We start from the raw sequence: 15,001 nt of genomic DNA, 5'->3' as shown, positions 1-15,001 counted from the left end.
ATTAGCAAACAGTGCTGCAAACGAACAGCCTGTGCTTAGTGCAAAGGACTATGAGAAGGTCATCCCTCTTCAGTGGTTCATTAGTTTGGTCAGGCACCAAAAAGGACAACAAAGGTGGATATGACAGCAAGACAACAAACGTCTTAGAGCTCGGAGACATTTTTCTACTTAACCACCAGGACAACCCAACCCCAGCTACATCACAGCTCAGTTTAATCTCATCAGAGCTTCCTGTACCTGTTCCTGTATTATGTTATTGAGAGAATAATACACTAACTAGCTCTTCCTAAATGGGTGTGGATAATTCTCAGTGGCCAAAGATAATGTGCAGGGAACCACTTCAAGATAAAGGAACTATTCAGGCATGAATCACTGCTCCCTGGGGAGTTGAAGTGTAATGCCTTAAAGTGTAGTTGTATTCTATAGCCATAATTTGACAAAAGGTGGCACGGTCAAGGTGTTTTTGTCTGCTTCTTATTTTTTTTAGTTTTTTCCAAAAGCCCAAATATGCCATATTTCTTCAACAAAATTGTCCTGTGGTTTTCAGTTCCCTCTAATTTCACTGCTCATCTTTTCTGTAATAAAACATTGTCCTATTGCAATATCGCACTGCTCTCCAGAGTGCAAGAATGGATTGACAGCATTTCTAATGCAATACAAGACCTGCCACTAGACCCAGAACTTTACACATTGTTGGCATAATAACAATGCCTGAGGCTTCCTGACACATGTTTGCACTGTGCTCCATTTTGAACCAAACAAAATCATCATCCCTTTGCTCTTTACTCTGTTTTTCCACACTGGTGTAATTTGACTTGGAACATGCAGGACTGAGAAACATCTACCACAACAGGAAGAGGACTGCCTCACTTTAATTGTTTGCACCGTGGAAGTTAAATGACCCAAAGTCCTGCCCTTCTCAAACTTGCCTTAAATGTGCTAGTGTAGTTATTGAATGCTGAAAAATAGCCTGGTCCATATAACAAAGCAGACTCATTTCAGAACTAATCACAGCAGTGGATATAACCTACTATCATAACTCTGTTTCAATGGAAAGATCCTGTGTCCCACGATGCATTTACACAAAATGGATAAGTACATTGAAGATGTCTTCCCGGAGGTAAAATGGGACTTTTTATTACATTACTGGTAAACAAAAAAATACAGTCCAGAAGGTGTGAAGTATAATGCTGTAATTGATGTATAATCAGGATAAATACATCATTCACTCAATTTGTCAAGAATAAGAGCTCTAGGCCACCACATTTTGGCAACTACAGTGTGATGATGTTTTGTCAAAATGTCACATTAGCATAACACAACTTATTAACTTAAGGAAATCAAGAAATAACCAAAGCAAAGCACAAAGGCAACTTTTTTAGGTAATTGAATAACTGGAATTGAAGACAATATGCAGAAAAGAAGTGTAGCTTATTTCCAACCATATTGGGTGAGCAGATACAGGTGAGTTTCAGTTGGTGATAGTTAAATAACAATATGTATTTCGAAAGATGTCAAGTGTGACAATGAAAACTGGGAATTAGCACCCAACTCTGCAGTCCCCCTCTGCTCTACAGACCGTTTTAGCATCTTTTAGCTCATTGTTTTGGTTTAAAAAGCCTGCAACTTTGCTGTTTTCATTGTTATTTCCAGTCATTAGCTACCAGCTAGTGAACATAGTTAAACATTTAGCAGCTAAAGAGCCATATATTTCCCTCAGTAGTAGTTAGAGACCAAAAATAGAGCTAAAAGATGATACTTGACTTACAGTCGCCCGTTGCTGAATAACTGTTGGCTTCCTAAAGGTTGGAATAGAAAAAGCTATGTGACCGAATCACAGAGTAACTTACAGAATGCAGAAGTCACAAAAAGGTAGGTTTCAGATGGTGCTGGCTCATAGCCAAAACAAGTCACAATGTTATGCAATCCAAATATTTTAAATAATTGCTATTTATGATATGAAATGCAGGGAAGGATAGTTAGTATCTGACTTAGCACTACTCATCTTCTCAGTCATGGCCTTGTGTTTGTTTTAAAATTGTACCTTAATAGGTAGGCTACTGCATGTGGCTCCAGCTTTAGCTGTCATTTCCGACTGGTAAATATAATGCACCTGAGATTGACATATAGCTGCAGACATTCAGCCTTCTGTAGCCAAGTAACTCTCTCTCCCTCCACACATACGCGTGGGGTTTCTCGACTGAGTTTGCTTAGCCTGCTTGAACTCAGCTTCATCTCGGGGCTTATCTGCCACAAAACCCCGACCGCCCGCTGTGGAAAAATCCCTGAACCCAAATGTGACAGACGGCCTTGAAAGATGGAAGCGTGGTGAGAGAAGGAGGGGCTGGTTGTGAAAAAAAGCAAGCCTACTGTGTGTGACACATGACATTCAAAGACAGAGAATAGGAGAAGAAAAAATTAAAATGCCACAGCCAGGATAAAGGAAAGACATGGGAAGAATGGAAACTACATATTGCTGGTTTTGTCTCTAGTGTTCCATATTCTACTTTGTTTCTCATAAGACCAAGAAAAGACCTTTTAATGAGCAAGCATTAAGCCTGTGATTTAAACTCTGATCGCAGGTGTCATTCTGGACAGGGTTGTGTTAGTTTAAGTGATACATGTAAACAAAGCTGTGGAATCTGGGACACAAGGAAACATAACGATTCCAGGTCGAGTCTGCAAGCCTTTCTCTGTCTTTTGCTTTTTCTCTTGTTATCTGCATCTCTCTCATACACACATTCACATACCCCTTTCCAAACAGGAAATCAAATGTTAGTGTGTACATTTATAATTAAAACATAAAAAGATAACATTTCACAGACTTATTGCATTGGGTTTTGGCCAAAAGAGAGAAAATGGCTGTGTATTGGTTGTGGTTGTCAAATACTGTAGGCCAACATATCAGTGATAAGGCCGTCTGCAGGAGGCCTATCACATCCCGTTGCAGAACAGATGCTTTATATATTCTGGCAGGCTAGATATTGCAGTTTCCTTGTGGCTATAATGTGGAAGGATGCTCTATTTTCATTATTCCCCGTGCCCGATAAGTGAGATGAAAGTTAAATGCTTGGTTTGGCTGAAGCCAACAGCGGTGTCCTCAAAGTCACGTACAGCGGGGCGAAACCTGCTTCAATGAGCGTTTTCCTTCTCAATGAAACATTCACAAGAGGGTGAGATGAAAGATAAATAAAGAAAAAGGGGAGGAAACGGAGGAAAATGAAATAGTTGCTGACTTACTTTGTTCCTATTCTGTTTGTAAGATTATGACGTGTGTGTGTGTGTGTGTGTGTGTGTGTGTGTGTGTGTGTGTGTGTGTGTGTGTGTGTGTGTGTGTGTGTGTGTGTGTGTGTGCGTGTGTGTGTGGCCTTAGACCTCCTAACCTGACTTGTGGGTGGTATCCATTTCATCACACGCTATGTTCTAGGAAAGCACAGGAGTATGTGTGTGTGTGTGTGTGTGTGTGTGTGTGTGTGTGTGTGTGTGTGCAATCATGCAGCGTGACACAGCACAATGCCCATTCCCTAGCCAAAACACAGAGGGTGGGACACACACACTGCCTCTGTGGTAAATGTCACATACACTGGGAAACGTGATTTTACACACTCACATTACGAATAGGGCGCGTCCCTCCTGTACCATCTTTTCCTAAACTGTCACGGGGGCTCAGATGGAGCAGAGTGCAACGCCAACACAGACGCTCATATGCATGCATGATACACTGCACATGTCAGTCTCATCTCACACTTTTGGGCATTTTAGGCCTTTATTTTGACAAGACAGCCGAAGACACGAAAGGGAAGAGAGAGGGGGAATGGCATGCAGCAAAGGGCCGCAGGTTGGAGTCGAACACGGGGGGCCTGCTGCGTTGAGGAGTAAACCTCTATATATGGGTGCCTGCTCTACCAACTGAGCTATCCAGGCGCCCGTGAGGAGACATGTTTAATAGGAGGCAAAGAGGGGAGGGGGAGTGTGCTAAAAAACGCAAGATAAATGTGATCAGGAGGAAGATTAAATGGCAGATTTATGTTACTTAAAGGTGCACTATGAGTTCCTGCATGACGTCACTTCTGTTGACGTTCCAAGTAAATACCAAACAAACAAAACAGAGCAAGCTCGCCCCTTCCCCCACGTTTTGATAACTGTCATGACTAAAGGCCTTTTTATGGTTGTGCGTAGAATCGACGGCGTACCCCCGCAGAACCCTCTGCGTCTACGCCGGACCCTATGCAGTAGCCTGACGTACACCTCTCGAATAATTTAACCGCACGTCGCTCGGCCGTGGCTTGGTAGCGTTCCATTTCCCCCGACTCATTTCCTGGTTCTCCTTCCCCATAAACAACATGAAATCAAGGAGAGGGTTAACTTTTCCTGCTAAAGATGTCTCACCTTGGTCAGAAAGCACAGAGGAGACACTTTGTTTCTCTCACTATGACTCTAGTGTCAGTACTCGCTCCAAAGCTAATCACCGTCACACTCTCACTTCTCCCTCTACCACACACTTCCCCCACACACACACATGCCGGCTCGATGCCGGCACCGACACACCAGCGCAGAAGTATAAACATCAGGCCACTTATGTAGGCTACGGCGAAAGCTCTGCGTGGAGCCTCCGCAGGACCATAAAACGGCCTTAACTGACTAACCGTTACTAACCCCCACCCCCTCCCCCAACCATTTTGTCGGTGATTGGCTGAAACATGGTTTGTTGCATTTTGGTGCACAGCCTGTGCCCCTTGTGTTTGTTTGATGTTTACGACCTGTGTTGTCTCCCGAGACCGGGCTTTTTTACAGTGTATTCAGGGGGCAGGCAGCTAGCGGATCAAAGAGAGAGGCCTACGATTTGAAACAAAAATAAAATTGCACTGAAACCATGCAGGAGCTCTTAGTGCACCTTTAAAAGATTGTTCGAACATAGCATGTACTGGCTGTCAAGTCACTTAAGTTAGCTACTATTTAAAGAGTCATACCTTTGTGACATCATTTTAAGTTGAGATTTCCTTTTTTTGAAGAAAAAAAATAATAAATTAACAGTCAAAATGGGATTGTACTGTATCATATATGGACAAGATTTGACATGATTTCAGTACTACTTTAGTACAGACTGAAATATCCCAAAAATTTTATAGATAGCCATTAAATTTGGTACACACATTCATGTCCCCTTCAGGATGAACTTTAATAACTGTGGTGATTTTTCATCTAGCACCATCTTCAGGTTAAAATTTGAATTTGTCCGATACTTCATTTTATGACTAAATACCTGCTAAACTAATGACATCACCATCAGCCTCAGCTGTACTTTGTGTTTAGTGCTAGTTAGTAAATGTTAGCATTCTAACTTCAGTCAGACAGTCAACCAGTTCACTCACCTGACTTGCTGACATTCCTATTCCTCTCTGCAAACATGTTGTCCAACTACCACACGGGACAATTTATTCAGCTTTCTTGCGTCAGCAAGTCGGTCATAAAAAACTCAAACAACTCAATGTAAAACACTTATGTCTGAGTACAAAAGGTTTGCATGACGTAAAACATTCTATAACAGAGCAGACTTTGACTAGGTGTTCAGATGTAAAGTATAACACCACAAGACATGTAAATGATGTGTCAGCAGACCTGTCTACTTGTATCAGACCCAGAATCTGACATATATCTTTTGCTGACATTATGTCAGAGATACAATGAAGATTTACGGCATTCCACAGACAAGAATGACATAACATTTCAAAGTGCCCATAAAAACACACTGACCTACATGTAGCATTTATATAAGGTGTTTTAATTTTAACAACAGTTGTGTTACAAAACAGCTGAAGAAGTACCAGTGGACAATGATTTGCTTTTTGGATTTGGTTAGCCTGAGGCACATACTCTACTAGCTGTACTTTACTAACCTTTCCACTTTTCTATTTGAATTACCAGTATTTGCATGCCCTCTTGTTAAAATTGCTTGCTGAACCGTCATGCAAGACACAAACCTGCAGTGTAAACTTTTAAAGGATGTTTAGGATTAAGCTAACTTCATAAATTGTCCTCTTGGCTTCTATTTTTCAAATGGGCCAATAAATAAAGTTCCTGCCTTATCTGGTTTCGCCTTCTCCGGTCTGCACTTTTTCAAACTTGAAGGCCTAACACGCACTACTCAATGCATTTCAATATTGCAAAAATATTCTACTAATGAAAAAGGTATGCATGTTTTGCACTGTGATACTGTATATTTACTCTCCACTTGACATTTCTATTGCATTTCTGCTTGTATATTCATCTGTATTGTTCCACTCTTTGTAGGCTATTTTATAAATGTGACATAATTACGGGCTCCAGTAATCCAAGAGGGTGGGAGCAGACACGTGTCATTGAAATTCCTAAGAGTTGCTGACAGAGGCTGATGAATGTCAAGATTAACTACAAAACTGTATCCACGTTTCTCCAATCCATTTCTTTCCCTCCTCCCTCAGTGTTTGATCGTGATGGTCTTCACCTCAGTGAAGAAGTGGTAGGAATCCTTCCCTCCCTCCCGCCCCACTCCAGAATTTTTCATCCCTCCAAAGGGCAGGTTCAGATCTCTCACCAGCCAGCAGTTGGTCCACACCATACCTGCCTGTATCCGCCTAGCCACCCGGTGAACCTTCCCAACGTCCCGGGACCACACCGTGGCCCCCAGACCGTAACGCACACCGTTGCCCTTGGAAATGGCCTCATCCTCTGTGTCGAATGGGCTGACGCAGGTGACAGGGCCGAAGATCTCCTCCTGCATGACGCTGGAGCTGTCAGATATGCCTGAGATGACGGTGGCTGGCATAAAGTAGCCCTTGGCGTTGCGCTCAGGGAGTTCCAGCTGGTCAACTCCCTCGCCGCAGTGGACGACGCCGCCTTCAGATTTGGCGAGTGCAACGAAGCTTCGAACCTGGGGATCAAGACAAAGAAGGATTACCAAGTGTATGATTATTTAAAACAATCGAAAATTGTTCTTTCGCAGCATTCAACAGTTCGTTTTTTTAATCACCTTCTCCAGGTGCTCTTTGCTGATAAGAGCTCCGTTGTTATTGCTGGGGTCAGAGGGCACACCTGTCTTCCACTTCTTAGCCGCAGCCACAAACCTTTCCAGGAACTCAGAGTAAATGCTCCTCTCTACATAAATCCTGCTGGTGCACAAGCAGATCTCTCCCTGAGAGGAAAGGAAAGAAGGGGAAGATAGAGGATTCTGATGGAAGCACTGATTGTTCAGAACATTGTTTTCATGCATCTGCTACATGACAAAATATGGACTGTGATCTCCCCCATGTGGACACACCATGTCACTGCATCCTCATCACATGTAACAGTTCTTCATACCAGTTTTCATTGACATTAATAATAAGAATAAAACTAGCCTCTACTCATGTTTTTACAAAAACAGAAGTTCACAACTGCTCTGAAGAAACAGATAAAGACCATGGCCAGGTTAACCTGCTAAGGATCCACTGGGAAATTATGATCTGCTTGGCCCCTTTGAACCCTTTGTACTTTTGTGCAATGTGTGACCACAAATTTGCTGTTTGTTTACTTGTGTGTGACAGTAATTTAGAAATATGCAACATAAGCGCAAAGCTGAAGTTCAGTTTATTAAAAGTGTGCTTTTGACACATGGATTCTCTCTCTCTCTCGAAAAATCAAGTAGGACCCACCTTTGACATTTTGTGAAATAAGGTTATTCGCATTCTTAATGAGAGTTATATGAGAAGGTAATTACTACTTTGATGTCTGTTCGTTAAAAATGCAGTTCCAGCCAGCAGCCCGGTAGCTTAGCTTAGCTTAGCATAAAGACCGGAAATAGGGGTAAACAGCTAGCGAGGCTCGGTCCGACGGTAACAAAATCTGCCAACCAGCACCTCTAAAGCTCACTAATTAACCCGCTACATATTATTGTTTGTTAAATCTGTAAAAAATCTGAAGTGTAAACAACAACAACTCGTTATTTTACAGGGGTTATGTGCTTGACTATTTCTTGGCCTGGCAACCAGCAGAGACTCCAGGAATCAGTATTTCTCCAAATGTGAAACTATTTCTTGAACATCTTTAGTTGATACGTATTTCAACAAAAGAAAAACATCTCAACTTCAGGATCCTTTACTATCTTTGAACTGACTGAGCAAACTCCAACTAACAACTACAACTGAGAAAACTTTCACCTGCTGATGAAGACCAGAACAAGTTTATTGAGTTATGCTTTTTTTTGAAAAGATATTTCTCTCTGAGTTGATGTGCTTAAGTGGAGCATATTCCTAAACACATTTTCAATTAAATTAGCACATAACAGTTGATCCACAGTTCTGTGTAATAACCCTCACAAGAGCATGTAAACAAATAATGACAGCAATAGTAAAAGTAACCAAAAGCCTTAAATCAAGTCTTAAAACACTCCCTAACACTCTTCTCTTACCTGATTGGAGAAGCTGGAACGGACCGTGGTCTCGATGCACTGGTCCAGGTTTGCATCAGCAAAAATAATGGCAGGGTTTTTACCTCCTAGCTCCAGTGACAGCTTCTTACAGTAAGGGGCGCTCCGCTCTGTGATGCGCTGGGCAGTTGCCGTGGAACCAGTGAAGGAAACCAATGGGACGTCAGGATGGCCGACGAGGGCGTCGCCTGCTCTCGGCCCAGTGCCAAATACGATGTTGACTACTCCCGGAGGAACACCTGCAGAGATAGACAGGTTTATGGATTTCCAGATTTAACATGTGTGCAAATTGCATATAGAATAGTTTTACATACTAAATCCCCCCACTCCCTCCTTCCCAGATCCTCCAGATAAAATATAATTTAGAAAAAGACAGTAAGTACAAGACCTTTGAATCAAGAAGAAAAACAGATGAGACAAACGAACAGCTTCAACATAGTTCACCAAAGATACACATAGAATTACTCACATCCTACAATTAATACAAATTGGGACATTTCAGACTCATGCTAAGAGGTATTCCAGTTTGTTACACTGGTTAGATTATCAGAGTAAATCAGAAAAGTCATCCAGACTCTCTTGAACATATGCATATTAACCAGTAAGGGGATTTGTATATTCTCAAGCTTAAAGGGGAACTACGCAGGGTTTTTTTTTTAGCTAAATGTACCTTAACTGAACAGCTTCGGAGTCATTGGAAAGGTTATATGACTTTTTTCAGGTTGAATGGTGTTCGTCTCACTTTCCCGTAGGGCCTGTGAGCGGAAAAACCACCCTTGCAATTTATGGGCGGCAAGCCGCCGGCATCAGCGTCAGGAAGTATCGCGTGATATCAGGTCTCGCCATGTAACAAATTGCTTTAGGCACTGCACACATACACCCAGTAAGGAACCGGCTAGCTATAAGAACAAGGTAGCGATGGAGTTTAGAAAAAGAAGCAGAAAGCTAGGAAAGCGGAAAGAAGAAACAGCAGACTGACCAAGCGAGTTTTTACACAGTGTTGCCAAATATCTATTTTGAAGCCGTAGGGGGAACTCTATATAGAAACCTGCGAGTGCGAGCAAAAAGCGAAATTGCCAAAACTGCATAGCGCCCCTTTAAGATAAAACAATATATTCCTGATCCATCTGACCTGAGATGGAGGTTTTAAGCTCTTGCAGTTGAAAGGTGGTGTTTGCCCCAAACACAAGTGGGTTCGATGCTGAGGTAAATCTTGGCCAGTTTAGCTTTGATAAAATGAAAACGCCATATCTACTGTTTGAGGAAGAATAGCTTTCCACAGATCTCCAGGGAGAGGAGTGCCGAGATCTTGTTTCTAGAGTGATCTAAGGCTAGCCATATTAGGCTGAGGATTTATATTGGCTAATATCTCACAGATCCTTGTGATGGCGCCCTTGTGACTAGGGAGTATCTAGTGATGTTGCTGGGAGTATCTCAGGGGAAGGATGGTAACCAGCAAAAATGTCTACAGTAAAAAACTGTAGAAATTAGAGTGATTGATTAAATGACGTAAACACCCCATCGAGGTATAAATCTTTAAAAACTTGAATTCCATCCCCATGCCATGCTCGATAAGACACATTTCACTAGGCTCGGGTAAAGAGGTGGTTTGACATAAAAGTGCCATTAAGGAGGCTTTTTGCAGACCAAATTTTTTCTTAAATTGAGACCATATTCTGATTGTGTGAGCTATAACTTGATTGTTGTATGATGTACTATTTGCCAGTTGTAGTAAGAAAGTGACTAAGGAGTGAATACGAAGATTGTATTACTCATCTAAATAGTGTAGAATTTTAAGTTTTGTGAAGAAGCATGCTTTCTGTGCAATAATTCATGGGAGAATCCTGCTAACTTCTGTGCGTGTAAGTGGATTGCTATTGCATTGTGGGTGCTGTAGTCCTACCAGCCTGCTGCATCAACTTGCACATCATCCAGGCAGTCACGGAGGTCATCTCGCTGGGTTTTGCCACCACTGTGTTGCCTGTAGCGATTGCAGGTGCAATCTTCCATGTCAGCAGGTACAGGGGGAGATTCCAGGGGCTGATCAGACCAGCTACACACAACAACAACAACAACAACATCATTTATAAACACATAAAGCACAAATAGAACGATTTATGGCAAACACACTGAGCTCTCACCCACTCCCACAGGGCAGCGTATAGTGTAGTTCAGGCAGCCCATGTGGTCCATCTGGCTGCAGTCGGTGGTGTGGTGGAGCAACGATGACGCAAAGAACCGGAAGTTGTACGCCGATCGAGGAATGTCCACAGTCCGTGCAAATGTTACAGTTTTACCTGTATTGTTATACCAAAGATACAGAAGAGTTGAACAGCAGAGAATAATAACACACTCGCTTCTTGAAACGAGTTTGATAGCAGACATTCATCAACCAATGTTTAATGATGATTTCTATCGCCTGAACATTTTAGGTTTCCTAAGCAAGGGCCTTACTCTAAATAAAACACATTGCTTTTGTAATTGTAGGCTATGGTTTGTGTATGTACTGTAAAATGTATTAAGCTATCCGTTTAAAATATGCCCTAGTTGTTATGTGCATTTAAAAAAATAAACCACCAAGATAACAGATAAAACAGAAAAATAAAAATACAATATAAATCCTAGTGTTTTTGATGACCTTTTGTCCTTTCATCTTCTATAAGAAATTGACTGAGCATTCATGCTCCCCAGGGCCCAATCTCTGTTCATTTTGTATAATGCTTGAGCTTTTGGTTACACCTTACTTTAAGTTTTCTACATAAGAGTGACATGACGCTGTCATAAAACATTATAAACAAGTCATAAACGTTTATGACATAACTCTTTTTTAGTAAGTGTCATTCGGTTTTGTCTGACACGTTATGGTTAGGGTTAGGGTTAGGGTTCATGTGTCATAACTGTGTCATGACAGTGTCATGTGAGTGTCATGTATTCATGACAGTGTCATGTCACTCTTATGTAGAAAACTTAAAGTAAAGTGTTACCGAGCTTTCCTCTAGTGCCACCCTCTGGCCAAATGTCATCTTAGCACACAACATATCTCAAACTTATTCACAGGCCCTGTTTTTATTTCTACTACTAGTACAAGCCAGAAAATAGCCAAATAATCAGTATGTTGTTCAATCTGTCCAGCACTTTTGTAATGTGGCATGTACAAGGAACATAAACAAGGAACTGCAAAGGATTATACAAAAAACTAAAGAAGCAATTTTTTTTAAATATCTGTATAGTAGTCAATTACTTACAGGCAGCTTTGTTGGCCTTGTTTTACCCTTGTGTCTATTTCTGTGTATTTACACTGAGAGCAACAAAACACCAGAATCAAATTCCTATGTACACACATAGACTACTTGGCCAATAAAGCTGATTTGGGTTCTGATTTTGACAATAGATTCATTGTTTGTCAATTAAGGACAAATATGTTATGGTGCCAGCTTCTCAATTGTGAGACTTTTCGTGTTTTGTCAGGCTGCTTTTCCTTGTTTTACATTATTATAAACCGAATAATTTGCGTTTTGGACAGTCACCCTGGTACATTTGGACACTTTTTTGTACTATTTTCTGATATGACCAAACCAATTTGCAAAAAACGAAACAATTAGCAGAGAAATCTATATAATAGGGTTGTCACGATTCGATCTGACTTTTCATTTAAACATTTTTTGTCAACATGGATGGCAATGCCACAATAAGAGCCATTTGATGGCAGAAGAGTACTTCGCAACAACAGTTTGTGTTTCTCAGAGTTTATGAGGTGCAATTGCCACCATTCGGCCATTCAGAGAAGCAGAAGGATTTTCCAGTTCTCTAGTTTCTCCGTCATCTCCGACTCCGACCGTGACCATGCTGTCTGGAAAAGTTAAGCTGCAGGCTACTGGTAAGCTAAGGTTACCCCGTGTATGAGGCTACATGCTACCAGCCGGTAAGCTACACTGTGTCTGGCTTTTTTTTTTTTTTTTCGGATGTGCACAAGTAGAAAAAAGGGGGAAAAATACTGGGGGAATTGGCAATCTTGCTTTTGATTCTGGTAGTCTAAATCAAAAGGTCATTTCGATCGATTTTCGTTTTAAAATCAAAATCGTGACACCCCCAATCGATAATGAAATTTTTTTTTTGTTTTGCAGCTTGTTATGATGCATCAGTTACTACTGCTATACATAAACTGCATATAAGGGTTTAAAACAAATTGGATATTAAATACGTTTGTACAAGTATGTGAGCATGCAGTCGTGTTCTTTTTGACCCACTGTCCAAGTGTTACTGACTGACTCAACGTGTGTTAAAACACTATATGACACCTTGGTCTCTGGACTCAGCTTGGGCCAACTCCTCTAGGTGGGCTTCCAACAGGTCGGCCAGCTTGTTGAGGACCTGTGCTCGCTGCTCTGGGCTGCGAGCGGACCAGTCAGGGAAGGCTTCTTTAGCTGCCGCCACCGCTGCCTCCACCTGCAGGCAGTAAAGTGCCAATTAGCACTAGACTTGGGCCATTCAAATGTTCAAGCCACAGGCTCAGTTTGCATAGAATCAAACCAGTTTAGCCTGATAAATCAGACTGGACATTATGGAAATCAACCTACTTTAACTCATATTAGTACATTGTGCTGTGTAACTTCCAGGTGATGCTACACGTTAGTGGTTCTCAACATGGGGGTCAGAACCCCCACCCAAGTCGTTCAAAGATAAATATGAGGGGTCAAAGATGATTTTATTTTATTTTTTTAAGTTTTCTTGTGAAATACTAGAACCTCCTCTTTGCTTGAACTCTCATTTCATGTCCACATCGAGGCCACAACCTGTGCAGCGGGATCACAAATACATTGTATGCACTGGGGGGATTCTATGTACATTTTGATAATGGCTAACAACTTTGATTTTACAAAATAAAAAAACAATTCCAGTACGAAACTCACTGTAATCTCACCACTGTTATGCTCAAAATATTAAGGTTTATTGATATGTTTAGTCAATCCTTATTATCCCACCAGGGAAAAGTTTGGGAATGTGTTTAATGATTACTTCACTGTTGACTCTGTAGAGAGCAAAGGTGCTTCTCTCCGACTATAATCTCTGAAACACTGTTTCACATGCTGCCTGGAAGAACCTGGATATTCAACAAGAATATGTGACGTAAAAACGCTCTCTTTCCTTTTCATGTCCTGGGCCGTCTGCAAGAAATTTGTGCAAAATGAAATCTTGCTGAAAAATCCATGCCTGTAATAAAATGCAATCCAACACAATAGCCCTGCAATAAAGTATACCTATGTGAAATGTATGATTAAAAATTATCTTATAGAGTGAACAGAACATGAAAATTAACTCAAAAAAAAATACAAAGACAGCAACATGAGTCATGCACAAAAATAGGCACAACATATGCCAAATAAAGGTCAAATGCACAGCCAAAGACGAACAGTACAGCCACCAATAGATCTTATCTAACCCTACATATGTTTCTTAACGTGTGGTAATTCAGAAATGACCACACATCTGTGAAAACTTTAACAAAATCTTTACAATAATTAAAATGTATTGCAGGGCTTTTGCATAAAAGGAAAATAGTGTATTCATTTTCAATACAAATTAGGCTACTGCAGAGAAAGTACCAAAAACAAACAATACTAAAGTAATATTGCATGAGCCCATTTCCTGTGTGTCTGAGGATGACCCACCTCCTCCTTGCCGCTGTCAGGCACTTTGCAGTAGACCTCCCCGATGGACGGGTCGTAGGAGTCGATGTGGCTCAGACTAGGGATGAACTTCCCTCCGATGTAGTTCTCCAGAACCAGGTATGGGCGCTGCTCTGAGGCATTCGGCATGGTTGCAAACCGATGATATCAAACTAATACAACAGACTGTGAGAATGACTGCTGCAGGTAATGTGTCTAACCACATGGATCCCAAATGGTTGGCTTTGTACTGCTCCTCCTACTTTACAGCCGCCTCGTGTCACATTTCACAATAAAGTGCACTATAGTGTGCAGCAGCAGTAGGCTAATTATTCTCCCAGACACTGGATATAAAGTTCTCATAGGTACTGATAAGAGCTCATTAAAAATATCTCCAAAGCTAGTGTATAAATGAAGTATTAAGTTAATTGTTACAACTATTATACCGCTCAGTGCGGTAGACATGTGAGAAGAATCAGCACCACTACTGTAAATTCACAAAAACACATTTAAGATACAGTTATGACAGCTTAGATCCACACCATAAATAAAGTGGTCTATTCAGTCAGTTTTGTTGGGACTTCTCTCTATTGAGCGTAATAAGGTGTAACATGTATAAACTTGTACTTCTCTGTTATGCTGTAATAAAAGTGGAGCCTCCAAGTTCATTCTTGGCCTTGAAGTTGATTGTCCTGAAAGTGCCCCGAAAAAAACCCCATAGAAACAGGTTAAACCTGCTGAACAGCTCCAGAACAGCTACCAGATCAATGGACCTTGAGAAAGAAGAGCAGCAGGCCTGTAGGATCAATGACCTTGTCATGCTGTGCTTAAAGGCTTTTTCCAATTTAAATGTTAAAGATTAACCCTTTTTTCTCACCATTGAATTAGACAC

At 41.2% G+C, this 15,001-nt stretch overlaps 1 protein-coding gene across 1 annotated transcript; it reads right to left on the bottom strand.

Moving 5' to 3' along the window:
* Nucleotides 1–5,761: 5,761 nt before the first annotated feature.
* aldh8a1 (aldehyde dehydrogenase 8 family, member A1) lies at nt 5,762–14,259 on the bottom strand. The gene is made up of 7 exons (XM_028604621.1): nt 14,113–14,259; nt 12,742–12,889; nt 10,585–10,740; nt 10,347–10,496; nt 8,426–8,682; nt 7,010–7,171; nt 5,762–6,910 (listed from the first exon to the last, which is right to left on the bottom strand). The coding sequence occupies exons 1-7, from the start codon at nt 14,257–14,259 to the stop codon at nt 6,458–6,460; spliced, it is 1,473 nt and encodes a 490-aa protein (XP_028460422.1). The 3' UTR covers nt 5,762–6,457.
* Between the last annotated feature and the right edge of the window lie 742 nt (nt 14,260–15,001).

This window comes from Perca flavescens, chromosome 18 (assembly GCF_004354835.1).
Source record: "Perca flavescens isolate YP-PL-M2 chromosome 18, PFLA_1.0, whole genome shotgun sequence".
Lineage (NCBI taxonomy): Eukaryota > Metazoa > Chordata > Actinopteri > Perciformes > Percidae > Perca > Perca flavescens.
This window is presented reverse-complemented; position numbering and strand designations above follow the sequence as displayed.